Source organism: Microtus oregoni, unplaced genomic scaffold (genome assembly GCF_018167655.1).
Source record: "Microtus oregoni isolate MIOR12 unplaced genomic scaffold, Mior012 000016F_ref0000370, whole genome shotgun sequence".
Lineage (NCBI taxonomy): Eukaryota > Metazoa > Chordata > Mammalia > Rodentia > Cricetidae > Microtus > Microtus oregoni.
In genome coordinates this window covers 5214268-5241905 of record NW_024543075.1, presented here as the reverse complement: position 1 = coordinate 5241905, position 27638 = coordinate 5214268, and the positions used below count along the sequence as shown (strand labels likewise).

Here is a 27638-nt window from a genome sequence, read left to right as displayed (position 1 = left end):
TGAGTGCAGCTCTCCGTGTTTCCCTGGGAACAGCCAATGAGGAGTTTTGATGTGTGTCATGTTAAAGATTGTCAGCCAGGTGATGATCTGTGTAGACCACAGGGTGACAGGCAGTTCCTGACCTGATCCTTCCCTGGGCACTAGAGGTGTTATCTGGGCTGGGGACCAACCACTCCAGTGTGACCTAACAGGAAACCCTGGGTCCCACTGCCCCGTGTAGCCATTGCTACATTCTCCACCCCAGACAGCTCCTTCCGATCAGAATGCAGCAAAGCCTCGTCTTTCTGGGCATGGAAGCAAATTACAGCCCTGCGCAGCCCAAGCCTGGGCCTGCATTTCACACCTGCCACTTGCCCCTGTTCTCTGAGGCTCCTGGGAATTCTGGCGCTTTATCCTTTTAATTAACACATAGCTACTATGACCCTTCTGTCACTTAGTGAAGCTGAACGGGTGTTCTCTCAGGAGGAGGCACAGGAGAGTGGCTCACTGCTGGCTCGCCACACCACAGCACTGCAGCCGGGTGGCTGGTTTTCATTATCATAAAACCCTTCAGTGACTTTTCATCATTTCAGACCAAAACCAATAAACAAGTCCACATACATCTAAGGGGCGCAATCCAGGTGCAGCACTTTCAGACACAGAAAACCTTGGAGGAGCCCAGCCTTGTCCTTCATTGGCCTGATCTAGCAATCTGGACTCCATTCCAATCCCTAACCCTGATGTCTACAGCTGAGACATAGTGACATAGTGACCTATGGTTTGTCCTGGGCAGACCAAACAGGGCTCAAACTAACCATGCTTGACCTAGGCAAGTGAGTGGAGTATTCATTATTTTTATCATTGGTATGATAAGATACAGAATAGAAACGATTTAGAGTAAGAACGGTTTGTTTGGGTTCACATTTGAAGGGACTGGTCCTCAAGGTGTGCAACAGCTGCCGGATGTGGTTGCAGGAGCATGGGGTTGCATTCTTACAACCCAAAAAACCAGGAAGCAGAGAGAAGGGGCTTCTGGTGCTCAGCGGGCCTTCTTCCTTTTCCCTCCTTGCTTAGTCTGGACTCCAAGTTCACCCACAACCAAATAGGTCTTCTCTTCTCACCTAGCCCTCTCCGGAAACACTCTCACAGACACACCCAGGGATGTGTCTCCTAGGTGATTCTAAGTCCAGTCAAGTTGACAGTGAAGATTCATTCATCAAAGATGCCTCAAAACATAAAGAAAAGAAACACGTTGGAAGTTTGCTCAAATCACCGAGAGATTATAATGCTTCTAGATGCCCACTGCAGAGCTGAGAATCTCACTGGTCCTACCAGCAAAGAACCAGGCATTGAAAGGCCAGGCAACTGCCAGTGCAGAGGCCTGGAGAAGAGACAGAGTCTGTCTTTCTGGGTCCATTTTATGCAGTGGCTGTATAGTGCAAACAAATACATCCAGCTCGCTTCTTCAGCCAGGGCTGGTTGGTGGGAGCAAAGCCCCTCTTAGACTGGATCAGACCGAGGGAGGGGAGGCCAGGAAGGAAAGAAAAAGGAAGATGGAAGAGGGTAGAGGGAGGAGAGAAGGAAGAGGGGGCAGCAGGATGGAAGAGGGAGGAAAGAAGAGAGGGGATGGATGAAAAGGAAAGGGGAGGTGGGGGAAGAAGGAGAAGAAAGAGGATGAGGAAATGGGGAGAAAAGGGAGGAAAAAGAAGGGAAAGAGGAGAGGAGGAAGGAGAAAGAGGTAGAGGAAGAAGAATAAGAGAGAAGAGGACAGGAAGAGGGTAAAAGGGAAGGAAAGGAGAATGTGGAGAGGAAGATGAAAAGGATGAGTGGGAAGGGGTGTGAAAGAGGAGGAGGAGAAAAATCAGGTACTCGATTCATTCTGCACTCTCTCGATCCAGGCAGAGAACCCCAGATTCAGTAGCCCCTGCCTGATTCAGAAGGCAGCACTTGCCACAAATGTATCACCATGGGCACCAGTCAGGGGGAAAACCAGGTTTGTCGACTTTGGTTGTGTCTCTCACTGCACAGGAGTGTGCATCACCAAGAGTTCACCTGGCCACACACACAGTGGGGACGCTTGGGAACAGATAGATTTCTTTTCGCATTTCAAAAGTACAGTATTCTCTCTCTCTCTCTCTCTCTCTCTCTCTCTCTCTCTCTCTCTGCCTTCCTTTCTGCCTTTCTCTCTTTCCCTCCCTCCCCTTTCCTTCTTCCTTTCATTTATTTGTTTGTTTGTTTATTCATTCATTCATTCCCTTTACATCAGGACTGCAGTTCCCCTCCCTCCTCTCCTCCCAATCATTGTCCTTCACCTCCCCTCTACCCCACCCCACTCCTCCCATTTCTAGTCAGAAAAGGGCAAGCCTCCTATGGAAATCAACAAAACATGGGCTTTGCTGTAAAACTAAGCACCTCCCTAGGCTGAGCAAGGCGACCCAGAATGAGGAAAAGGGTCCCAACAACTGGCCAAAGAGTCAGAGACAGCCCCTGCTCCTACTGCTAGAAGTCCCACAAGAAGACCAAGATACACAACTGTGACATACATGCTTATGTCAGTCCCACGCAGGCTCCATGGTTGTGAGTTGTCTCCGCAGACCCCTGTGAGTCCAGGTTAGTTGATTCTGTGGGGTTTCATGTGTCATCTTTGACTTCTTTGGCTTCTACAATCCTTTCTCCCTCTTGGGAACAGACAGATTTGAGTCGCACCCAAGGACTACAACCACATTTTCTCTCTCTCTCTCTCTCTCTCTCTCTCTCTCTCTCTCTCTCTCCCAATAGATAAACCACAGGATTTCTGTTCTGTGTCTACCTTTCAGGTCCCCTAGAATTTTCAAGCCTGGTTAGCTCCTGCCTCCGGCCTGCAAGCCTAGGGGGACATTACTGAACTAGGTTGTCCAGGCCAGGGAGTATATCAGCAGAGAGAAGTCCTTGGCTTACAGGCCAACTGCAGGAAGGTCGTTGATATGATAAACACCACAATCAAAAACAGTTCAGGGAGGGAAAGGTTTATTTCTCTTCATTGGTTGCTGTCCATCACTTAGGGAAGTCAAGGCAGAAAGTCAAGACAGGAACCTGGAGGCAGGAACTGAAGCAAAGACCTTAGAGGAACATTGCAAACTAGCTTACAGCCCATGACTTGCTCAGATACCATTTTTATACAGTCCATGGGATGTATATTTTTCTTTTACCTGTCCAAGGGTAGCATCAACCACCCCACATCAATCATTAATTAAGAAAATGCCTCACAAGCTTGCCTACCAGCCAATCTGATAGGGACATTTTTCTCAGCTGAGGTTCCCTTTGCCCATGTTAAGCTGACCAAAGGCCACATCAACAGTGGTGAAAGTATGGCCCAGGCACTGGTGAGAGCCTCACAAGGGCCATCCAAAGACTAAGGATAGCATGTCCTGGCAGCCAAGGACACATCTGAGCCTTCTCCTGGGAGTAACTACAGAGTAGAGTCACCAGGGGGAAAGGCGCCAAAAGGTAGAGGCGCAGGGACAGTGGGCTGACTCTCAGAAGATAACTGGATCCATCACTGTTGCAACCTTGAGGCAGTGCGGGAACTCCTGCATAGACCTGCCAGGAGCCGAGGCAGAGACGGACTGAAGCATAGAGGGGCTCAGGAGCACCCACAAAGGTGGAAGGCAGTCCCATTTGGCTGCTTCTACCACCTCATCAACATCTTCAACACCAAGTGCCAGATCTCTGTGTGTTTGTTACACCTGGTTGAGAACGTAAGAATCATAATATCACATTTACGGAGTTGCACATCATGCCTTTCAAGTTTGTTTCCAGTTGAATACTGTCTACCCGAAAGCACTCTCTCTCACAGTCTGACGTTAAGCAGGGGTGATGGAGAACTCTTTCAGACCTCCTTCCCACTGTACCCACTGTGCGCATGCTCCGCAGCTACCTGCCCAGGCTACAGGGCCCAAGAAGACTGCCAGAAATGGGCATCTCTACCACCAGAGGCCACAAGCTCACCTGGAGAAACTCCTGGGAACAGCGTCTTTTTAATTGTGTCCCGTGCTCATTGCATACACTCCTGAACTCCTCATCCCACCAGTTGGTGACAAATCCTTAAGAAAATGATTCCATGCTGGTCCGGGGCCACTGGGTAGCCAGTGAGCCTCCAAGAGGCAGGCCTAGGGTTTGGTCAGTAAGCTCTCTATGTTAACTCTGTTTGGCAGGATATGGGAGCCATGGTGTTGAAGGTTCCCACAGAGACCAGGGTTCAGGCTGCAGAGCTGGGCCAGTGGCCAGTGGGGACAGCTCTGTCACCTCAGCAAGAGGCCAAGCTACCTCAGAGATGAGAGTGCAACAGCCTATGACACATGCTCAGTTTTGTCATGACATTTTCAGGGATGATGCTCACTGGCAGAGAAAGTAGCACAGGAAGCGTAGACCCGCAGCCACCACAGCCACCCAAATCTCGGTCAAGCCTCCTTCTCTTCACAGGCTATTTTGAAACAAACCCCAGACATTTCCTCACTGCCTATAAATACTCTGCATGATAGCAAAAAGGTAATGGATATTTTGTAAACACAGTCATGATAGCACTACCCAACACTCAGCCAAGAAGATCTTTTTAATCAAGCATGAAGCTTGCTAAGGGCTGTCTAGACTGCCATAACCTTTGCCCTTCCACCTGGAGATAGACAGGCTTCCCAGTAATCTCTGGCCAAACCTTCTCAGCTTTCCCTTTCTGCTAGAGAGTCAGGGTAAGTGGTCTTGCCAGTGCCCCATCCTGGCATTACAGCGGCCTCTCCATCTTGCCCTCCAATCCTGGCTTCACAGTGCCCTTCCATTCCTCTACACCGGTTACAGTTTCTTGAATGCTTTTTTTCCCCCTGGAAGCATGAGACCTCAAGCATTGGACGCTGCAGTGGGGACAAAGAAGGAAGGGATTCAAGGACCTCAGGCAGGGACTCATCAGATTCAGGGATACTTGAATCTTCTGGGAACACAGCTACTGCAGACCACAAAGAAAGCAGTGATGAGGTAAATGTGTCCTGGTGTGATCCTGCTGGAGAAAGACACAGAAGGGCGAGCCCAGGATGAAGGAACTGAGTCCTAGAAGTTAACAGGAATAGACCCTGGGCTGTCCCATCTAGATTCTTTGCAGACTCTGCATGAACTTGGGGCTGAGCTGCCACCCTGGACCTCAGAAGTTGTACAGGGAACCCCACCAGACGTTGAGAGCTTCAGGCTATCGGGGGGGGGGTGTAGTTATTCATTCACATCAAGCCCTCAAACTTAAAAGTTGTTCAGAGGCTGGGTGGTCTTTAATCCCAGCACTCGGGAGGCAGAGGCAGGTGGATCTGTGAGTTCAAGGTCAGCCTGATCTATGGAGCTAGGTCCAGGAAAGCTAAGGTTGTTACACAGAGAAATACTGTCCGGGAAGTGGGGAGGGGAGTTGATTAGGGGCATTTTCCCAGTAAAAGACTCTTGTAAGGCATTGCCCTATGGCAGAGGAGAGCTCCACGGTGGGGCGGGCTTGGGCAGAGTGGATCTTCACAAACCCGTTTCCTACACAGTTAGATGAGGTCAGCCAAAATATGCCGGGTCAGTCTTCAAATATCTTCACAGCTTCCAGAACGCACCAAATATCTCAAAAAGTTCCCTTGATTCTCCGCCTCTCCCAAGCATGGGATGGGTCTTCCGAACTCTGATTCTGCACTCACCTGGAGGAATGTGGCAAGGGACCTGCTCTTCTTGGAGTCACAGGAAGCCTACAGCAATAATAGCAGGGAGGAGACTGGGACCCCGGCTCCCGCCAAGCCTCTCAGCAGAGGCTTCTAGCAGCTGTCTCTGTGACCAAAGCTTTGTCAAAAGCACTGTGCACTGCCCTGCCCAACCGAGCCAGCTTCATATGTCCTCTTTAGATAAGGGCAGGGAGTTGGCAGGAGCCGTCTACGACAACATGGCCTTTTGGGGTGATGATACCTCAGGCGCTGGAGGAGGAGAGGCAAGGGTAACCTCTTCCCTCCCACTGCCAATAGCTGGGATGATGAGGGTGCAGGACACAGGAGTGCCTCTGACTGTCTTGCCTCTGACTCCTCATCCCCCACCCCTGCCTGTTCATCCCCCACTTCTGCTGCCAGCTTCCCTCCCTCCAGCTCAACAGTTGCTTCTGGTGTCTGCTCCTGGGGCACCAGCTCACCAAGCCCTAGGAGGAAGAGAGTACAGATGACAGTAGCTGCACTGTCTCTCCCAGCAGCTCTGCCACTCACCAAGGTTTCTCAGCGCTCACTGGAAAAACTGCTGAACACATGACCTGACCGGTCAAATATTTGGAGTTTGTGAAATGTATTTTTAAATTAATGAGGATTTTAACTTTTTTAAACTTCTAAAATTCAAACTATATCAACTTAGGAAAAAAGAGTTCACAGTCACATGAAGCGAGCTTGTACTGACCTGCTTTCTGTCCCGTAGTCCTCGGAATTTCACTGTGTTGCTGTCTGCCGCTGTGATAAAAACACCCTAAGGAAGTGAAAGGAGGAAGAGCCCATTGGGATCTTGGCTGCAGAGGTGTCGGTCCTTGGCCACTTGATGTCATTGCTTCAGGGTCTGTGTGAGATAGATAACAGCAAGGAGAGCATAGGGAAACAGCCACATAGCACGGAAGCAGGAGCGGAAGGAAAGAGGAAAGAGAGAGGAAGGGAGGGAGAAGAATGGAGGGGTAGGGGGGCTGAGAATAAGTCACACCCACAGGTACCTTCCCTTTTTAATAAAATCCAACCCCAAGTTTCTACCACCTCGGAACGTACCAGCCAAGGATGACCCCATCAATGGATCTGCCCGTTAGTAAAGTGCCCACCCCACCCCCAGATGTCCCACCTTTGACCATGGCTGCACACTAGGACTCATGCCCTCATACACAAGCCTTGGGGACATTTCAGATCCTAATTCTTGCACACACTGTACCCTGGGTTAATTTCATTAGTGCTCTCTACCAGTCTCTAGGGTGGGAATGCCAATGGCTATCCTGATAGCGTGGCCAACAGCAGGGCTCCTAAGAAGGCTGGATCTCTTCGGGAGAGTTTGCTGTTACTCTACCCCACAGGGTGTCCCCATCCAGTGGTACATCCCCCTCAGTCCTGCCTTGCCACCTTCAAGGTTTTTGGGTGCCACCTGTAGACACTGAAGGTGTTCGTGCTAGCAGGTCCCACTATTCTGTCCCTAGAGTCCCACTTCTGACCACTCCTACTTCCAGGAGCATTGGGAAGCAGTGAGAATGTACCTCCTATACTGTTGGAACATCCTGCACAAGTCAGGAGCGATGCTTCTGCTTCCATTATGTTGCTTTCCCCTTACTTCTTGACTTTTTGTCTGAAATTAGTTTAATTTTTTTCTGTCCAATTTTGTAGCATGGGCAAATACTGGACTGAACCAAGCAACCACAATAAGAAATTAACTGGAGAAAAAATACCAACCTAAATGTGTCCACTATTCATTTTTTATGTTTATTGTCTCAACTACTTTTATTGGATTTTGAACCTGACAGTGAACAGGAGGAAAGTGATGTCTAAAAATACTGCAGCAAAGCATGCAGTGATCTTCCATCAGGTGACCAGTCATGGCTTCACGGGCATAGTCAGTGCAGAGGATTCCCATGCTGGCACAGTTACAAGCACACACATGTGCACGTGCATACCTTCAAACCCATAAGGTTTTCATTTGCATGCACACTCACACACATTCACACCTGTATGCTGGCACACTCATGTACAGTAACACCATATTCACGCACACTCACACACATTCACACCTGTATGCTCGCACACTCATGTACAGTAACACCATATGCATGCACACTCACACACATTCACACCTGTATGCTCGCACACTCATGTACAGTAACACCATATGCATGCACACTCACACACATTCACACCTGTATGCTCGCACACTCATGTACAGTAACACCATACGCATGCACACTCACACACATTCACACCTGTATGCTCGCACACTCATGTACAGTAACACCATATTCATGTACACTCACACACATTCACACACACTCATGAATATTAATGTCCACACTCATACCCACATGACTCACACCCACACATACACTTATGTTGACACTAACCACACACATTAACACTTGATGACGCACACATATGAGCATACTCTCACACCCACATACATTCACATACCCCTATAATACCTAACCACACACAATCTGACCAGCATGTTCATGAATGGTCACACCCATATAATGGTGCACACACTTATGTGCACATGACTCACATATACACACTCAGATCTGCACTCTTGAGCACATTCACACACATACATAAGTATACTTCTGTCCTCACAATCATCCATATTCACACCTGTGTGCAAACACACATACACACTCACTGTGATGACTAGTTTTATACCAACTTGGCACAACCTAGCGTCGTTTAGAAAAAAAGGAACCTCAGTTGAGAAAATGTCCCCACCAGACTGGCCTGTGGACAAGTCTCTGCTGCACTCCCTGACTGATGATTGATGTGGAAGGTCCCAGGTCACTGTGGGCACTGCTATCCCTGGGCTAGTGGTCTGGAATGCCATAAGAAAACAGATTGAACAAACCACAAAGAGCAAGCCAATAAGGGCACACTTACAGGGCTTCTGCTCAGTTCCTGCCTTCAGGTTCCTGCCCTGAGTTTTTGCCCTGACTTTACTCAGTGATGGACCCATAAGCTATAGATGAAATTAACTCTTTTCTTCCCAGTATACTTTTGGTCATAGTGTTTTATCACAGTCATAGAAACGCTAAGTAAGAAATGAGAACCAGGAGCAGGGTATTGCTGTGACAGACCTGACCATGTTTGGGGGAAGATTGTGGTAGCATCTGAACTTCGAGCTGTAAAAACCATTGAGTGCTCAGCACTTAGTGGACTTCTCTGTAGCATCTTAGTAGAGAAGATTATCAAGACACACACAGACAGTGGGACCTGGCTTGTGTCATTTTAGAGGAAGATTTGAGGGTCAGTTGTGCGTCATCTTGTATTAAGAATCTGAGTGTCTGGTCAGCTGGACTTGAAGAATCTGCTGTGATTACGGAGACCAGCACCATGGGAGTAAAACCTTAACTTTTCTAGAACAATTGATTCTAGAATTCGCTGATTCACTGAGACTGGGGAATTACTATAATTAAAAATAGACCAGCTTTGTTGAGGTAAAACCTTCTGAAAGTATGTCCTCAGGCTCAGCACACAGAACCTGAGGTGGTCAAAGCTGCATTTCAAGCTTGCAGCTGAACTTGGTAGTCACTTGGTACTAGTTTTGAAGGCATGAAGGGCTCATGGAGAAGAGCTGAGGGTTGGCACTGTGTGGCATGGATAGGGACACTGGAGATAGCCCAGGAGATATTATTCGTGAAAGTGTGTCCCAATTGCAGTAGGAGACCCCAACACTTTGGAGTTGTCTATACTACAGAATGACTGCCCAGGACAGAAGCAACAGCCATGGAGTGGAGCCAGCATGAGCCTTCGGGGCAAGCTGTGTGTGCTTCAGTAACAGGCTTGAGAAGTGGCGCTAACTGTCCAGACCACTGGAGCCTGGAAGATTGTGAGTGAATCCCAGACATTGGGCAGTAGGTTATTTACTGATTTGCTTTGTTCAGACTGAGACTCTATCCCTGTTCTTCCTTCTTGGAATAAGAAAGTATTTGGCTTGTTTTTATTTTACAGGGGCCCACAGTTGAGAGAATTAAGATGTTTGATGAGATTTTTGTAGTTTTAGAGACTATGGGTGTTTTATAGACTTGGGATATCCTGAGGAGGCTTTGAACATCCAAAGTATCTGGGTATTCTAAAGAAACTGGACTTTAAAGAAGGACTTTCACAATCAATTGTGTTTTTTATTGTGATAGTAATATTAGCATGCCATCTTGGAGACAAATGAGAAAGGAAAAGTTCTAGCTGAATAGTGACTTCTCTGGATTTCAAGTTGACAAGGGATCAATTATTTTGGCTAGTTTTATGTCAACTTGACACAACCTACAGTCGTTTTGAAAAAGGGAACTTCAACTGAGAATATGCCCCCACCAGCCTGAACTGTGGACAAGCCTTAGCTAATGATTGATGTGGAAAGGCCTAGATCACTGTGAGTAAGGCTACCTCAGGGCGGGTGGTTCTAGGTGCCATAAGAAAACAGAGTGAGCAAGCCACAAGGACAAGCCAATAAGCAGCAGTCCTACAGGCCTTGTGCTTCAGTTCCTGCCTCCACATTCCTGCCCTGAGTTCCTGCCCTGGCTTCACTCAGTGATCAACCCATAGTGATAAGGTGAAATAAACCCTTTCCTCCCCAAGTTGTTTTTTAACATGGTGTTTTATCACAGCCATAGAAACTCTAGCCAAGATACTCACATTCACACTAACGTGTACACGCACGCTCACACATGTTTATATTCACATGTTTGTACACACTGATATTCGTTTACACTCCCACTCACACATCATCCACTCCTCTATGCTCATACACACACATTCACACCCACACACTCATACACACACTTGTGCTATCCACATTCTCACATTCACTCACACATTTATTCACATTTGCATGACCACATGCATTCACACACACACTCTCATGCACATTTAAACACACATGTGCATGTTCATACTCCCACAATCACACAATTCAAGCTAACATGTTTGCAAAAATCCACATTTGCATGTTTACATACACTTACAGTTGCCTCTTCACACACACACATTCATACTCTTTTGCAAACGGAGACTGCTCTTTTGTTTCCCGGCCGCCCTGACCTGAACAATCACACAGAAACTACATTAATTACAACACTGTTTGGCTAATGGCTTAGGCGTATTCTTACCTAGCTCTTATATCTTTTTTTTTATGATAATAGAAAAATAAATATTTCTTTTTTTATTTATTTTTTGGGTTTTTTTGTTTTTTTAATTGAGAAAAGGAGAAAAAAATAACAACAAAAACAAAAAACAAGTTTCCACCTCCTCCCAGCCTCCCATTTCCCTCCCCCTCCTCCCACCCTTCTCCCCCTCCCCCCACTCCTCTCCCCCTCCCTCTCCAGTCCACAGAGCAGTCCGGGTTCCCTGCCCTGTGGTAAGTCCTAGGTCCTCCCCCCTCCGTCCATATCTAGGAAGGTGAACATCCAAACTGGCTAGGCTCCCACAAAGCCAGCACATTAAGTAGGATCAAAACCTCGTGCCATCGTCCTTGGCGTCTCATCAGCCCTCATTGATCGCCATGTTCAGAGAGTCCAGTTTTATCCCATGCTTTTTTGGTCACAGTCCAGCTGGCCTTGGTGAGCTCCCAGTAGATCAGCTCCACTGTCTCAGTGGGTGGGTGCACCCCTCGTGGTCCCGACTTCTTTGCTCATGTTCTCCCTCCTTCTGCTCCTCATTGGGACCTTGGGAGCTCAGTCCAGTGCTCCAGTGTGGATCTCTGTCTCTATCTCCATCCATCACCAGATGAAGGTTCTATGATGATATGCAAGATATTCGTCAGTATTCTAGCTCTTATATCTTAAATTAACCCTTTTCCATCCATCTATGTATTACCACAAGGATGTGGTCTACTGGTAAGGTTCTGGCGTCTTTCTCCTTCAGCAGCTACATGGCGTTTCTTTGACACTGCCTACTCTCTTGATATGTCTCTGTTCCCACCTGGCTTTACTCTGCTAAGCCATTGGCCAACACAGCTTTATTCATCAACCAATAAAAGAAACCCATATACAGAAAGACATCCCATAATCACTCATGCATTTGCATACATCCATATTTACACACATGGCCATATACATCCACACCTATACTCACCTATTCACAACTATATACATCCACATACTCGCAAAATCCCCCTGAGCTTGCATGTTTGCACACTGACACACTCACCTGCTTGTGCATGGTAGCATCCTGACACACCCACATACTGGCTTGTGTGCTCGGGAGCTCACTTGTATCGAGGTGCATTTGTACACACTTGGGCTCTGAGACACATTTGCACACACTTTCACACTCAATCATTTCAGCAGGCATTTTCTTAAATGCTTTTACACGGTCTGCCCATACTTGTGCATTTTCTCACATACTAGCACACATATTCACACTCACAACACTCATGATGCCTGTGGTGAGGGCTCACAGAGCAGCAGTACTGCCCTCCATAGCGTGATTTGCTGCCACTCCCCGGAGTGGGCATACAGGAGACTCCAATCCATCCCTGAGTTGGAGATTTAAGATCTTCCAACTTCTTCTCCCACCAAGAGCTCCAAGCACAAATGACTGGCTGGGAAATTATTAGAAATTTAAAAATATAATGATATTTTTAGGCTTAAAGATATTTTTTGAAGCAGAGAAAGAATTATTTCACAATGTAAAGAGGTAGAAGACTGCCCTGGGTTGTGCCAAAATTGCTAATGCTAGAAAAACCAGTGACTCAGAAACATTAATTTTTAAGTAAATAATTACTTTAACAAAATTGCCAGGTGGAGCAACTTGCTTTCCACCACATCTAATTTAGTTAAGTCGCTCTGGCCCAACTGCCAGAGGATACTGCAAGAGCCAGGCCCCCCCGGGAGGGCAAGCAGCTAGCAAACACATGTCACACTGATGAACAGTCCAGGCAGGGTTTGGTTAGCAGCACCCAGAATGCTTAGAGGGTGGAGGCTTTAGGCTGCAGCTATAATCTAGCTGGTAGATGGAAAGTCTCCAATGGGAAGAGGAGCTTGTACATCAGACCGTCCAGGCAGCACCATGGACAGTTCTTGAGCAGGCTCCTATGAGGAACTATCCACTCACAGCCCCCCAGGCCGGGTGCCCCGTGGACTGCAACTGGACCCGACCTTCATGTCCTCTCCATGTCTGACAATAGTCAGGGAAGAGGATGGATGAACTGGGAATCAGGAAGGAGCAGATGGATGAACTGGGCAGGAGAAGAAAGAAGGCCGGGAGGAAGGTATAGGAAGCTTGTCCACTGAGATGGTTGTCCACAAGCCTTCGAGCCACATCCACTCCTGATAGAGGGCTCACAAAGGTGACTGCTGCCCACATCACACTACCCCACAACACCCTCACCCTATGAGGTGGCATCGTCTCATGAAAGCCAGGCTGTTGGTTCATTACTGGGGTCTGGAGACCAGAGCGGTCCCTGAAGCTTAAAACCATCTGGGTAACTGGATATCTCTGTTGCATCTTTAACTCACATTTGAGATGAAGGCAGCAGTAAGGAGTGTGATTTTGTTGCAGAAAGTCCAAGCCTGTCTGGCTAGAAATGCTGTGTTTATCAATGTTCCTGAGGACCAGGTTAACTCCTGAAAGTGGAAGATATTGGAGTATCCCATTGTTCTGCAAACGCCTGGTGTCTGTGTGCCCTGCTATCTGCCACAGCAGTCACTGCTATCTGTCTAGCCTGTGAGGACGGGCACTGTGTGCTGCTTATCTCCCCTGTGATTTGCTCTTATTGAGACTCTATGCAGTGCCAGAGGCCTCCGCGGCTCCCGGGAAGCGTCCTCACCCTGTCTGTGTTTACATGTCTAGGCCACACCTTGGTCCTGGGAGATGAGAGATGCTGGTCTTAGCATGTTTTGGTGGCCAGTGAGGCTGGTGTTCTCCAATAGGCACCATTGGGTCTCCCCTTACCTTTGGAGACCCAAGTCCATGGACAGGGACCAGGTTTTACCTAGGCAGTCCAGGTGCATCAGGGATCAGGGCAAGCAGCTAGGGATCAGATCACAGGTCTGTTTGTGCCTCGAGATCAGACTGGCAGGTGCAGTATCAACAGAGGCAGTTCCATTAACCTCTTACCTTCCTGAAGGAGCTGGGTATGTCACCGGGGGGAAGGGATGCATGGACCCTGGAAAGGCTGTGGACTCAATCCATGGTGAGGCCACTTTTGTTCCCTTACTCCGTACTTCTCCAGGGCTGAAGACATGGGTCATCAGTGTGCCAAGTCATGGCAACGTGTCCCATCGGTAAGGATTTCAGAAGGCTGTGTTTGAAGCTTATGAGGCCTCAGGGGATAAAGTGAGGGAGCTGAGAGTCACAAAGTTGTATCATATCACCCATCACCATGACAACTAAGAACAAACCTGCTTCTTACTCTCTCCCTCGGATACATCATTCCATGGCTCCCTAGTGCCTGCAGAATAAGCAAAATTTCCATACATGCCCAACCCTCTGCTCCTGGGCCCAGTGTACCAGGCTCTCTGTCTGGAGTGTGGGTGGGCTTGGTGGGCAAAGAAGCCATGTAGCTCTGCTAGAATCTACCATGGAGCTAACAGGAGCAGAGAGAAGCTGTGTGTTCCGGGATACCCTGCTACCCTCTGATCTTGGTAGAATGGCACGTGTTCTCCACAGGGCAGCCTTGTTAGTGCTCCCCTCTCCCTACCAAACCAAACATCCCCCAAAACCAAAGGGCTCCAAGGAGAGACAGTGGTCTTCTGAAGGAAGAAGATGGGTCTGTCTGGAGCTCAGGAGGCAGAGCTCAGTGAGGCACCAGGCACTTGGGATCAGGGGACGAGATGATAAATAACTCCATAACATGCTGTCTTCACAACTCCAAGACCAACAGGGCCTGAGCTCTCTTCACTGCAACCTGGACAAGCCAGGGCCCTGTGTCTGCCCAGGAGTCCTTCTAGGTTCATGTGGAATGCCAGAGAGTCTGTTTTTTACCAAGCAGAAACTGCACATTATCTCCTTGTCCTCCGCGAGGCTGTGATGGAGGCTGGACCAGCCCTGGGCTCCTCAAGGGTCCAACCAAGCTTTGTCAAGGACCCAGTAACAGAAGAGGACTGTACATTGGTGATTTCCTTATTCACTTCTCAAACTCTGCTTCCCTCGAGGTGAGAATGAGTTCTTTGGCTTGAATCTGTTAGGAATGGTCTGTACAGATTCAGACTGATGCTGTGGTAGGGGGGAGATGACTGGTTTCCACAGCAACACAAGAGCCTTTTTAATTCTGCTCTGCAGCCCTGATGCTGCACACTGAGAGGCCAGAGCCACAGACCCACCCCCTCTAGGGCCAGACTGCATGCCTCAGAGCTGCCATTTCCACATCTTCAGGTTTCCCATTTCACTTTCTTGGTCTCCACAAAATGGTTGGGAAGCCCACAGCTCTGAAGACTCAAGTACTCCGAAGAGGTGCATCTATCCAGGGCACTAGTGGTCAGTCATCCAAGGCCATCCCTATTCTAAGATGAAATGTTTCTTACAAGTACCTTGCCACATCCTCTGTAACCTCAGCCTCTCCGAGAGAGGGAAGATAGTCAGTCAGTCTATACTCCACTCACCAGGTGCATAACTCAATCTCAACCTTCTTCCTCAGTGGTCTGTTTCCTGTTCTACAGCTAACAGCTTGTAGATCCCTGAAGTCAAGCAATACAGAGAGAAGCCTGGCCTCCTGTGGCCCTGGGTTCGGGATGTTTGGGTTTCCTGTAAGCCGCTTCAGGGCAGCCAACCTTTCTCCTTCTGAGCATAGGGTGGACTGTGACCCCTCTAGAGTCTATCCCCATCCAGGCAGTACTCACAAGCCCACTGAAGTTTAACAGGAACTCCCAACTGCCTGGAGTCAGTATCCATGTCTCTACAGCATCAATAAGCCAGGTTCAAAGGCTGCTGGGAAGGCCACAGCTTTCATTGAGATCCTAACACTTCAGAGGAGGCCAGAGTCACTAACTCAGTCAATGAGACTGGCTCAATGATCTCTTCACAGTCCAAAAAAACCTGACCTCTCTAGAAGAGAGGCAGAACCTGAGGGCAGCAGGGGAACTAGAATTGTCCATCTGCTGGAGAGACCTAGGACTATGCTTTAAACAAGCCACACAACCCTGGAGCTGTCCACTGACGCTCCTTTGGGAGAGGGTGTCTGTGGTCAGGTTTGCGTTGGAAGCAGTGAAGTAGCTAGACGCTACCCCGTGCCAACAATGGTGGGAACCTAGGAGATGTGACCAAGTCCCAAGGACACGTTTCTTGGGATAATAGCCCCAGAGCCAAAACAGCCACAGCTCATCACATACAACCCATAAGAAGGCATCCTTTCTCACGGGATTAAAAGGTTGGGGGAAAAAATAAAAAATAACTAGTGAGAACTATGTATTTTTCCAGTGTTGGCACCCAGCCAGCCCTTTGCAGAGAACTTGTCTTCACCAGCAGGGTGGAGGGCTGTGAAGAGGACGTGGCCCACGGAGCCTGAGAGAGGGGCTGTCTGGCCCTTTAGGAAAGTGGCAGCCTTGTAGGATGGTCCATGCTGTGTATCCACGGGGGCTGCTGTCCTGTCTCAGCCAAAACACATGGAGCTATTACAGAGAGGGGATTCTGTAGATGCTGTGTGCGCTAGCGTTCCTTTGCTGTGTACAACACATGAGGAAGATGGCCAGGGACGACTAGGCAGGATGACCTGCCTGTAGTGGACAGACCTGAAGACTATAACTGAGGTCTTCTTGAGATAAAACCCTCAAGGGCAACAGTATCAGCATGTGCCAGAGACTCCAGACAGACATTTATATCCCTGTTGTCCTGTGTGACTGTCACAGAGACAGAAACTCTTATCCCCTGCTGGCATCTCTTAGAGCATTAGCCTTGGGGAACTTTTGTGAGCCGCATGTGCCCTGAGCAGAGAGCCACACCCATGAGGCAGAAATTGGCACTTCCGTACATTGGGGGATTTTGCTTGTCCTCAGTGAGGGCCTTATTGCCTGCATCCTAGTAGCCTCAGATTGGGGGTTATTTAAGTTCTTTGTTCCAACCTTGTCCTTTTCCTGCACTTTCCTCTGTGACCAGTTTGGGGAATTAGCAGATTTTCTGAGATGACTGTACCCCAGACGCCCAGAGATTGGGCTGTGTCCTATTACAACACTAAATCCACCCAGCTGGCGGTGGCCAGAGGAGCGACCAAAAGGAGTGGTCAGGCTTCACAGCAACTTGCACCATGCAGGCATGGACACTTGGGCTCATGGCAAACACCTCCCAGGCCCATCTGGGGCCAGGTTCCTAACTGCAGGGTGATTTATCCTACTTCAAATGTTGAGAGACAAGAGACCCGAGGCTTGAGCCACAATGCCAGGCTTCCTTAAGTAGGAAAAGCAACCCCATAACCAAATATGCTTCCAGTAAGAGGCAAGTGTGACTTATCTAGCAAGTAGAACAGGGTAACTCCCAGAGCAGCACCAAAAGCTGTGACCAGAAGCATATCTGACTATGCCGTGCCTCAGTTTCCCCTCCCATAGAGCAGTGGTTCTCAATCTGTGGGTTGAAACCCCTTTGGGGGTTGCCTATCAGATATCCTGCATAACAGATATTTACATTACAATTCATAACAGTAGCAAAATTATACTTATGAAGGAACAATGACATGATTTTAAGGTTAGGGGTCACCACAGCATGAGGAACCGTATTAAAGGGGTGGCAGATTAGGAAGGGTGAGAATCACTGCCACACAAAAACTATTCTGTGTTGATAAAGAACATGGACCACCATGTAGGCCATCATGGCACCTCTACCTCCAGTGCTACCCCAGAAATCAGATCTCAAGTGATGCCCTCCTTGGGCAGCTCCAACCCTAGGCCCTGGCAAGCTACAGAGTGGTATGTTTGACAGTTATGAGTGTGTGGAAGTCACTAGTCCAGTGCCAGTATTCGTGAAGCCAGGTCCTGGGCTCTGATTCTGAAAACTATAGTTGGGCTAGGGCCCAACTACTATATAAAAGCCAGTTCTTGGTTCTGGACACTCCAGGAAGAGGCTGAGGGACATCACTCAAGTTGTACATAGAGTCACAGAATAGCCTGAAGTCCTGGACCACCTGTGATGAAGCTGGAGCCTTGAGCAGGAGGCAGGTGTCTGAGTCTGAACTAGTTCAGAGCCCCAACACCACCCCTACTGCCTACTCTCCCTTCTGCCCCCTTATCTGCCCACTCGACCATGACCGTCAGCCAGGGTCTATCAGGAAGGCACCTTGGCTGGCCTCTAGACCCTGGAGCAGCAACTCAGAGAGTTCAGAACACCTGGAGGTCTCCATGACTTATGGGGGCTGAGCAGGCAGAATCCCCTCTGGGTCTTCTTTCTGAAGCTCAGGGCTCATCTCCATGTTCACACTGAGCTGTGGAACAGAGGACAGTTGGCCACACCCCACGCAGAAGTTACACACCACAGAACTTACAAAACCAGGAACTACAATGTCTCTGGCTCTAATTCTGCCTTCATGGTTCTTACCAACCTCTCTGCAGGAACTCTAGCTTCTACCCTTTAAACTCTAGGGTAGCAAGAACCTGGGGACCCTCTGGAGTAGGCATTAACTTTGAGAGCCCTTGGAAGAGCAGAGTAGATGGGTGGAGCTGAGTCAGGTGGCGTGGAAGTAAAGTGACCCCCAAACAGGTGTCTCTCAATGAAAGTGCCATGCCGACATCTCCCAAAGGGATTAACCTTGTGAAAAATCTAGACCTGACCCTGGCCCTCCCCTCAGGCAGCCAGCGTGGGGCAGGCCATCCCACCACAGCTGAGACCCTGTGCTCTGGTCTCTGACACACTCTGTACACTTTCTTTCTCAGCACTCCACTTTCTTTTGGCCCAGGCTGGGAGAAGGGGTTCAACAATGGGGTTAAGGAAGACACAGGCTCTGTCCACAGGCAGGACCAGCCCTGCTGACTCATGCTCAGATAGACTTCACCTCAGTTTTGGCATATTTGGATTTGAGAGATATTTTAATACCAGGATTGTGAAGATTCTTCCAAAATCAATTTCCGTTTTCTCCTTCCTGTTCCTGGAGCCCTCAACAGACAGGGATCTCTTTTAAAAAATGAAATAACATCTCGTCCTGTCCTCCTTTTGGGGGAGATGCTTTAATGTGAGTTGTCTGAATCTGTTGGAAGCAAGCAGCAAACCCTAGTCCGTTGTCTCTTTAAATCGACTCTGCAGTGTGACGGGCAGCGGGGCCGCCGGGCTGGGAAGAACCATTCCCGCTCTGCCGCAGGGAGCCAGGGTACGGCGGCGGCGCTGCCGCGGTCCGCGCCTCCCCCAGTCCCCATGGTTACAGCTCCTGCTTCCCGTCCGGTCCTTCATTCCCCTGGCTGCTACTGCAGAAATCAGGCGCGCAGGCGGCTGGCGTCCCCCAACCCAGAGCTGGAAACTGCCTGCAGAGAGCGCATTGGATGCCTGCTCTTCTGGGTTCTGACTCACTCCCTCCGGGTGCAGAGCTCTGTCCCCAGCGCAGTGCTCTGGCCAGGCTGCAGCCCTGCAATCTGTTGATAACTCCACTCACAAGCTCCAGTCGGATGCCTTTCGTCATAGAACGCTGTTCCCTAACACGAGGGACATGCCACATCTCGCCTATGAGAAGCATGAGACCTGTGCCTCTTCAGCAGCCTTTACCGAAATAGGTGAGAAGTTGGGTGGCTTCCTCCTGGTGTCTGAGAAGGGAAGGGGAGGGGTGGTGCTTCTGGTCAAGCCACCGGCTGCCACAGTGTCCACTCATGAGGGCCATTTCTGGGGCAGAAATGCTGGGAGGGGTTCGGTCACTCTTGGTGTTGGAAGGTGGATTCTGAATAACTTTGGGTAAGTCTAGGGCTTGGAGCTCTAGCAAGACCACATAGTTCTAGCACAGGCAAGGATGCCCATGTGGGAGATGCTAGCCCTCATGGTCCAGCCACATCAAGCAGCAGAAGCTTCTGCCTGCCAGGTCTGCCCGGGGACTGGGAGATTTATTCAGGTTTATTTGATTCTCTTGATTTAAATTGATAATGTTGGTCTGGCTTGTGTAGCCTGAAATAACCAAGTAGCATTCTTACATCGGAATGGGAAGTAGGGACTACTCCAGGGATGGTTTCTGGCTGCCATAAGGGGGGTTTCCTCCAGTCCCAAAGCTATGATTATCACCACCTCTCTGAATGCCTCAGATGGAGCCTGAGCCAGGGACTCCAACAGGCTGACCAGGTTGATAGGAGCCAGAAAAGGGCATACTTGGAAAGGAACTAGATGCTCCCTGAGTGTACTCCCTGAGTGTACCCGGGCACTGGCCTGCAACATGCACTGTCTTTGCAGGTGGGTCAGCCTTCAGCTCCTCGGCCATCCTGCCACAGTCACTCTGAGGTAGCCTTCCCAGGAGCTCCACTGTGACTGCTGTTTGGGACTTGACCTTCCAGATGGCCATGGAGGCTAGAGGGGAGAAGGGCGCAACATAGTGATCACTGCCAGCAACCCCACCAGTGTTCTTGCCTCCCTAACTCTGCAGGGCTCATGGTGAGTACACAGCCCAAGGGGCTGACAGCTCAGGGCACCCTGCATTCACACCGGATCAAGAGCTACCACCCTCTGTTAGACGGAGGAGGCCCGGGCAGGAAAGTAACTTATGGGGTGGTTAGGTAGTTAGCAACTGTCCAGCATGTGCTCTTTCCTGGGGTGGAAGAACTCAATGGGGGTGGTGCTGAGGGCAGCAGGGTCTGGTTGCCCTGGGTCTCTGGCTGCCTGCCAGGGTCTGTCTGCTCCCTGGCTCACTTGGTGCTGTTCATACTAATTAGCTCAAGGCACACGGCAATGTCGAATCATTTAATCAGCCGAGTGCCATCCATCCGCGGGGCTCTTGTCCATGCCCTGGGGAACCTTGTCTAGTCCCAGACAAGGTTCCCTCCCACTGAGGGGGCCTCAGTCAGGTCAACCAGGCCCTTCCAACTGTCCCTGCTTCTCAGAAAGCCCAAGGGCTTTGGCAGCTACGGCTACAACAGGAGCGGGGAAGGTGCTTCTCTCACTAGAAGGGAGTAAAGACCGTGTGGTCAGCGGGTTGGAACAGTATCCAAGACACGGTGGGGCCCTTCCTGAAGGCTCCCACAAGCTTTTATTGTGGTTGCTGTCTATTGGTCTCCAGGAAGGCTGACAGCCGAGTAAATAATGTATTGTGTACGCTCCCAAGGGACAGCTGACAGGGCAGCTCGGGCTGGGGTGCGTGCTGAGAATGTCAATGACCACCAGGAGAACGTGCCCATAGCCCAGACATGGGCATGGATGCACAGTGCAGACCCGTGTGTCCGCCTAGTAAGGAGCCTTCTGTCTGAGTCACTGCCTCACTCGCTTCTTGCTCCATTCAAAAATGCCCAAGGAGAGAAACCCCTGATATCCAAAGCCACACCACTTCAGCGTTGTTGGCTGAGACGAAGCTCCTGGTCATGCTCTCTCCTGACCCCAGCAAGGTTACCTGTTCCAGGCACTGGCATTCTCAAAGGAGAGCAGCGTGGGCTCAAGGGTCCCTTGGCTTCTGACACTTTCCCCTGATGCCCCCGGGTGCCACACCCAACATGGCTGTCAGCCCTAGGTTGGAGTGGTTTGTGGCTTCCCTTCTCCAACTCATGATGTTTGCAAAATGGAAACCTACCCTTGGCAGATGATAGATAAGCTGACTGGAGCTTCGGGAGGCAGGGGTGGCTACCGTGTCTGCCCTGTGGGACCCACTGGGCAGAATTAGCTGCTAGTTCGGCCTCACCCTCCCCTACTCCCTTCAAGCCCCTGACCCTTGCCTACACTCATTTCCCTGTGCAAGAAGTGCCCATCCTCTGCTCCCCCTGCTTCATGTGCAGCGCCCACAGCAGCTGCCAGCAGCCCTGTGGGGATCTCTGTTCCACACAAGGGCCATGCCAGACTTCAGCGGCCCAGGGCTGTCCATTTAAGAGCCCATACTGTAAATGCCTCCCTGACAGCTTGGCCCAGAGTCTGTGAACTTTCAGGGGTTTTATTACTATCACCTGATTGTTAGCAGATGAGAGTATCTCAGAGACACAGAAAGTGGACCGCCCGAGGTGCCACACCTTCTGCCTGTCTACAGTCAGTGGTGCAGGTGCTGGGCAGTTCACCTGGGACCTAGAGAAAGAATGATCAGTGGTCCTCAGACCGTGTGACTTTAGCTGATCCTCCATGGCTGTACCTTCACCTTACCTATCGGAGCTTCTCCAACACGCATGTCCAGCAATGAAACACCTCCTTCCTGCTCCCAGGATTAAGACACAAACACATACCCTGGTCTTCTGAACCACATACCAGGGCTAAACGAGCACTGGATTCAAGCCTCCTTCACTTAGGCCATGCCATGCTCCTCCTTCTAAACATTATCTTTGTCTGATTCTCCCTATGGCCATGTCCAATGTGTGAAGCCAAGGGCCCCTGTGTCACAGCAGGTAACAGACTCAGAATCAATCCAGCTCGTTCCCACAATGGGTACTGCTGTTTAATTCCAGCAGACACCCAGACATGGTTGACTTTGCCCTCTGTCACCTGCGATTCTCACAGTTAGCACCAAGAAGGCCTACTCTCGCAGGGAACAAAGCGGTACCTGCCAATGACAGGGGGAACTGTTGAGCACCTGCCTTCTCTCTGCTGTTCCCTGAGAGCATCCAGATTTAGTGGGCTAACTAAGGCACTTTCCACGTGTCTGGCTCTTGTTTTCTGGCAACCAGAGGTGAGGAACTAAACAGGATAGACTGACGTGGCAGACATATTCTGTCGTGGTGTGGGATATGTGGTAGAGAATAACGTGGTGCGGAGCATGCCATGTAGAACGAAGCGGGTTGGGTACAGGATGGGAATTGGTGTGGCCCAGAGCAGGGGTATAAAGTGTATGGAAGAAGATGGCATAGTGTGGGGTCCGTGGGATACAACATGTGGGATGTATGGTATGGAATGTGTGGCGTGGGGTGTGTGTTGTAGGTGTGTGGTGAAGAATGTACCATGTAGGCTTTGTGGTGTGGAATGGATGGAGTAGCCATGTGGCACAGAACGTGTGGTGTCAGATGTGTGTTACAGATGTGTGGTGTAGAATTGGGGTGCTGTGTGTGTGCCACAGACGTATGGTGTATATATGGAGGATGGAGTGTGCAGTGTGGGTGTGTGGTGTGGACTGTGGTGTGGACTGTGGCGTGGGACTGTGGTGTGTGGTGTGGACTGTGGTGTGTGGTGTGTGGTGTGGACTGTGGTGTGCAGTGTGGGTGTGTGGTGTGTGGTGTGGACTGTGGTGTGGACTGTGGTGTGTGGTGTGGACTGTGGTGTGTGGTGTGGACTGTGGTGTGTGGTGTGGACTGTGGTGTGGACTGTGGTGTGTGGTGTGGACTGTGGTGTGTGGTGTGGACTGTGGTGTGTGGTGTGGTGTGTGGTGTGGACTGTGGTGTGTGGTGTGGACTGTGGTGTGGACTGTGGTGTGTGGTGTGGACTGTGGTGTGTGGTGTGGACTGTGGTGTGTGGTGTGGACTGTGGTGTGTGGTGTGGACTGTGGTGTGTGGTGTGGACTGTGGTGTGTGGTGTGGACTGTGGTGTGTGGTGTGGACTGTGGTGTGTGGTGTGTGGTGTGGACTGTGGTGTGTGGTGTGTGGTGTGGACTGTGGTGTGTGGTGTGTGGTGTGGACTGTGGTGTGGACTGTGGTGTGGACTGTGGTGTGTGGTGTGGACTGTGGTGTGTGGTGTGGACTGTGGACTGTGGTGTGGACTGTGGTGTGTGGTGTGGACTGTGGACTGTGGTGTGGACTGTGGACTGTGGTGTGAACTGTGGTGTGTGGTGTGGACTGTGGTGTGGGACTGTAGTGTGGGACTATAGTGTGGGATGTGTGGTATGGACTGTGGTGTGGGTGTGTGGTGTGGGTGTGTGGTGTGGGACTGTGGCGTGGGATGTGTGGTGTGGACTGTGGTGTGTTGTGTGGACTGTGGTGTGGGACTGTAGTGTGGACTGTGGCGTGGGACTGTAGTGTGGGACTGTGTTGTGGACTGTGGTGTGGGACTGTGGTGTGGGACTGTGGTGTGGGTGTGTGGTGTGGGACTGTAGTGTGGGACTGTAGTGTGGGACTGTAGTGTGGGACTGTAGTGTGGGACTGTAGTGCGGGACTGTAGTGTGGGATGTGTGGTATGGACTGTGGTGTGGTGTGGGATGTATGGTGTAAGATGTGTGTTGTGGGATGTGTGGTGTGGACTGTGGTGTGGGACTGTGGTGTAGGGTGTGTGGTCTGGATGTCACTGTGGGACTGAGGTGCTGATCAGTGTGATATCAGATGTGTGGTGTACGTTGTGTGGTGGGAAGTGGATTGGTATCGTGTGGGATGTATGGTGTAGAATAGTGCAGCATCAAATGGCGTGGGAGTGTGGTATGGGATGTTCGGGACAGGCTAGCGGGGTGTGGAGTGTGTGGTGTTGAGTCATATGTTACGAGATGTATGGTAAAGTATGGTGTAGCATAAAATGTATGGTATGGGATGTATGGGGTGGGTATATAACGTGGACTGCTTGGTGTGAGAGGCATGATATACAATGGCATGGCAGTGTAAACCAAAGTGGTAGGTTATATCTACTCAAAATTCAGGCGGCTGAGGCATGCATCTAAGACCAGCCTGGGCTACATAGAGAGACCCTGTCTGGAAGACAAAATAATGGTGTGGCATAGCGTCGTATTGCATGAGACAGGACCAATGTGGATGGTGTGGAGAATGACGTGGACTGGGTGGCCAGGAGTGAGACGGCAAGGGATGAGGTAGCCTGGTGTCGTGGGGCATGGCAGCATCACATCGTGGGATAACCTAGGACAGAAGGGCGTGGTGTGGATGGTGATGTATGGAATGGCACGGGGAGGAGTGGCTTGGTGTGGAGCTGTAGGATGTGAACTTGTGCGGTATGGGATGAAATGGTGTGACACAGGATGGTCTGGAATAAAATATGATAAAGTAGGGTGGGAAGGATTAAGGTGGCCTTATGTAATGGGGTGCCCCCATGGGTGGGATCTAACGATTAATTGGTGCTGTGAGAACATGTGGCACTGGGTAGCGTGATATGGGGTGGCATGGTGTGGGGTGACAGGGTGCGGAGCGCTGGGACATAAGGTTGATCCCTGGCTCGCTGTCATTGTAATATTTGAGTCTGGCGAGCAGGTGCTACTCCTATCTGTTGGTTGTGACAGTGCTGTGGCCTTGCGTTGTTCTAAGCACTATTAATAGCAGTAGCAGCCACAGAAACTGGCACTCCCACAGAGAACTCGGTTGGTCCTCACTTGCTGTGACCCAGAGCTCACCTCACTGACACTGGACGGTCCTTCACCACATTTAACAAGGACACGAGGCCTCACCTACTCCCTACTTGGGGTCAAGGATCCCAATACATGACATATTCACAACAACCTTTATGTCTTCAATTTCCACATTCAAAAAAGATAAGAGAGGACACTAAGACCGACAGAAACCTATAAACCTGAGTTCAATCCCCAGAACCCGCATTAAAATGAAAGGAGAGGAGAGAACCACTCCTTGAAGTTGCCCTCTGGCCTCCACACAGGACCCACGGCATGTGCATACCCCCACACACTGATAATAACCAATTAAATCAATAAATATATAATAAGACAGGCATGATTTGAATATCAAAGGCACTGGAAAGGTATATAGAGGGCAAGACCTCAAGCCCTGGCTCTGCAGTCTACAGAACACAATCAAGCCCCAAGGTACTGCCTTCCTCCCACAGTGCTGGAGGGTCACAAAGGCTGGGCTGACGGTGGACACTTTCAGATGCACAGGAAAGCTTTGCCTGTGTGAGGTCAGCTCGGGGATAACAGGTGAGGGGACACCTGCAGCTCTAAGCTACGAACAATATACGAACCCAAATGTGATGAGTTCATTTCAGCCTAGCCTGACTGCGCCGCTTAGGAGTCAGCAGATGGCCCAGCCCCACCTCCCCTTACAGGCAGGAAAAAGAGGCCTGTGTTTAGAGCAGCTCAGAACTTTGCTCACAGGGTTTGGTGGGGTTTGGGTTTGTTTGTTTGTTTGTTTGGTTGGTTGGTTGGTTGGTTGGTTGGGGTTTTTTTTGCTTTCGCTTTTTGTTTAATTTGGTTTGGTTTGGTTCTTGGTTCTCCTCTTTCTTTTTGTTCATTCCAAGTTCTGAATGACTGGACATCTCAGGGCTACCTTTCTGTCAGGTAGAGCTGTGGCCGTTGACTCAACATTCCCCTTAAACTATCCGCACCGAGAAAGCTACCATTAGGCCAGAAGGAAGTTCCCATAATACTCTTCAAAATGTCTTTCTCATGATTTCAACATCCCCTGTATCCCTCTAAAAAGAAAATGACAGCAAACTATATTCGTGTAATATCCAGTTGGTGTTTTGAGCGAATGAGTGACTTACCTTCTGCTTTTCCCATGGAAGGCTGATCGATCAATAAGGCCCAGTTATCACTGAAAAAACAGGCAAAGACATGCGTCAGGCTCTAGCAAGACCAATCTGGGTTGGCACAGAACCAGAAAAGAAAACAGAACCAAGAAGAAGAAGAAGCGAAGTAACCAAGCCGAGCAAGCACAGTGACTCACATGGGTGATTCCGGCACTTGAGAAGCTGAGGCAGCTGCAGAGTGAGACCCTGTCACAAAACAAAGTCAAACAAAGCCACAGATGGAGATGAGGAAGACTACCCAGGAAGACTAAGTAGGAAGAAGAACCAAGGCTGAGGAGATGACTCAGTGGGTAAGATAACTGGGCTGTGCAAAACACAAGAGCCTGAGTTCAGACCCCACCACCCATCTAAAAATCCAGGCATGGCCCTGTGCTCCTGGAACCCCAGTGGCGTGCAGGGCAAAGACAGGAGGATTGTCTAACTGGCCGCAAGGCTAGCTCCAGGTTCAGTGAGAAACTCTTTCCAAGGAATACAGCAGGCAGTGATAAAGCAGGACACTTGCCTGACTCCTCTGGCTTCTGCACGCAGGGAGAGCCACCCACCTGCTTCTGCACATAGATGTATGCACACATCACACTCACATACAGACACATACATGCACACACACTGACACAGAGACCCACAAAAAAATTTACAGGAGGGAAGAAAGGAGGAGAGGGAAGAAGAAAAGAGGAGGGAATAAACTAGAAGCGGAACCAGAAAGATCCAGTTGCTCCCTCTATATTCAAAGCTCCCAGGTCAGAAAGCAATGTGACCAGACCTGGCATCCCCATTTTCAAGAGATTCCTTTTCTGCTTGTCACTGTCACCAAGAGCTGTCATATTACTTAGCTGAATTCTCTTCCTCCCTCCATCCTGTCTTTGGTCTTGTGTAGCTTCCTGGCTCGTCCCATTGGCAGAACAAGCCTAAAGGATCCGTCAACTAAAACAAGATGAAAATGTGAGAGGAAGCGTGACTTATGACAGGATGCCTGTTGTTGTATGTTGGGGCAGGGGTCTTAGTCACTGTTCTGTTGCTGTGAGGAGACACCATGACCCAGGCGACACTTATAAAAGAAAATATTTTACTGGGGGCTGGCGTAGAGTTTCAGAGGTTTAGTCCATTATCATTATGGCAAGGAACACGACAACAGGCGGGCATGGCTAAGGGCTACATCCTGATGCACAGGTGACCCTGGGTTTGGCAGAGAATTTTGAAACCTCAAAGCCTAGCCTCCAATAAGGCCACACCTCCTAATCCTTCTAATCTTTTCAAATAAGCCCACTGAGGTGGAGATACTCACGAGTCTGTTGACTGAGCAGCCATCTTAAGAGAAAGGGACTCTGGAATTTCCCAGTGAGCAGAGGCATGCCACAGTGTTTTCTGGAACAATCAGTCCACCCTACAGGCAATGCAAACAGTATGTCACCTGGACCTAGATGACCTGTCTGAGGGTTCTCTGGGGTGGCCCTTCTTTGCCCTGTTACTGAATCTCCCATTTATTTTCTTACTTAGTGCTGAGAG

At 49.8% G+C, this 27638-nt stretch overlaps 1 protein-coding gene across 1 annotated transcript in view; it reads left to right on the top strand.

Annotated features, from left to right (window-relative positions):
* The first annotated feature begins 18944 nt into the window (after positions 1–18944).
* Positions 18945–27638, top strand: part of Adgra1 (adhesion G protein-coupled receptor A1) — a 40482-nt gene continuing 31788 nt past the window's right edge. Inside the window, exons 1-3 of the mRNA XM_041667176.1 lie at positions 18945–19339; positions 20001–20198; positions 26112–26425. Coding sequence (XP_041523110.1) covers positions 26414–26425 — 12 coding nt within the window. The 5' untranslated portion in view covers positions 18945–19339; positions 20001–20198; positions 26112–26413. The remainder of the gene's footprint in view (positions 19340–20000; positions 20199–26111; positions 26426–27638) is intronic.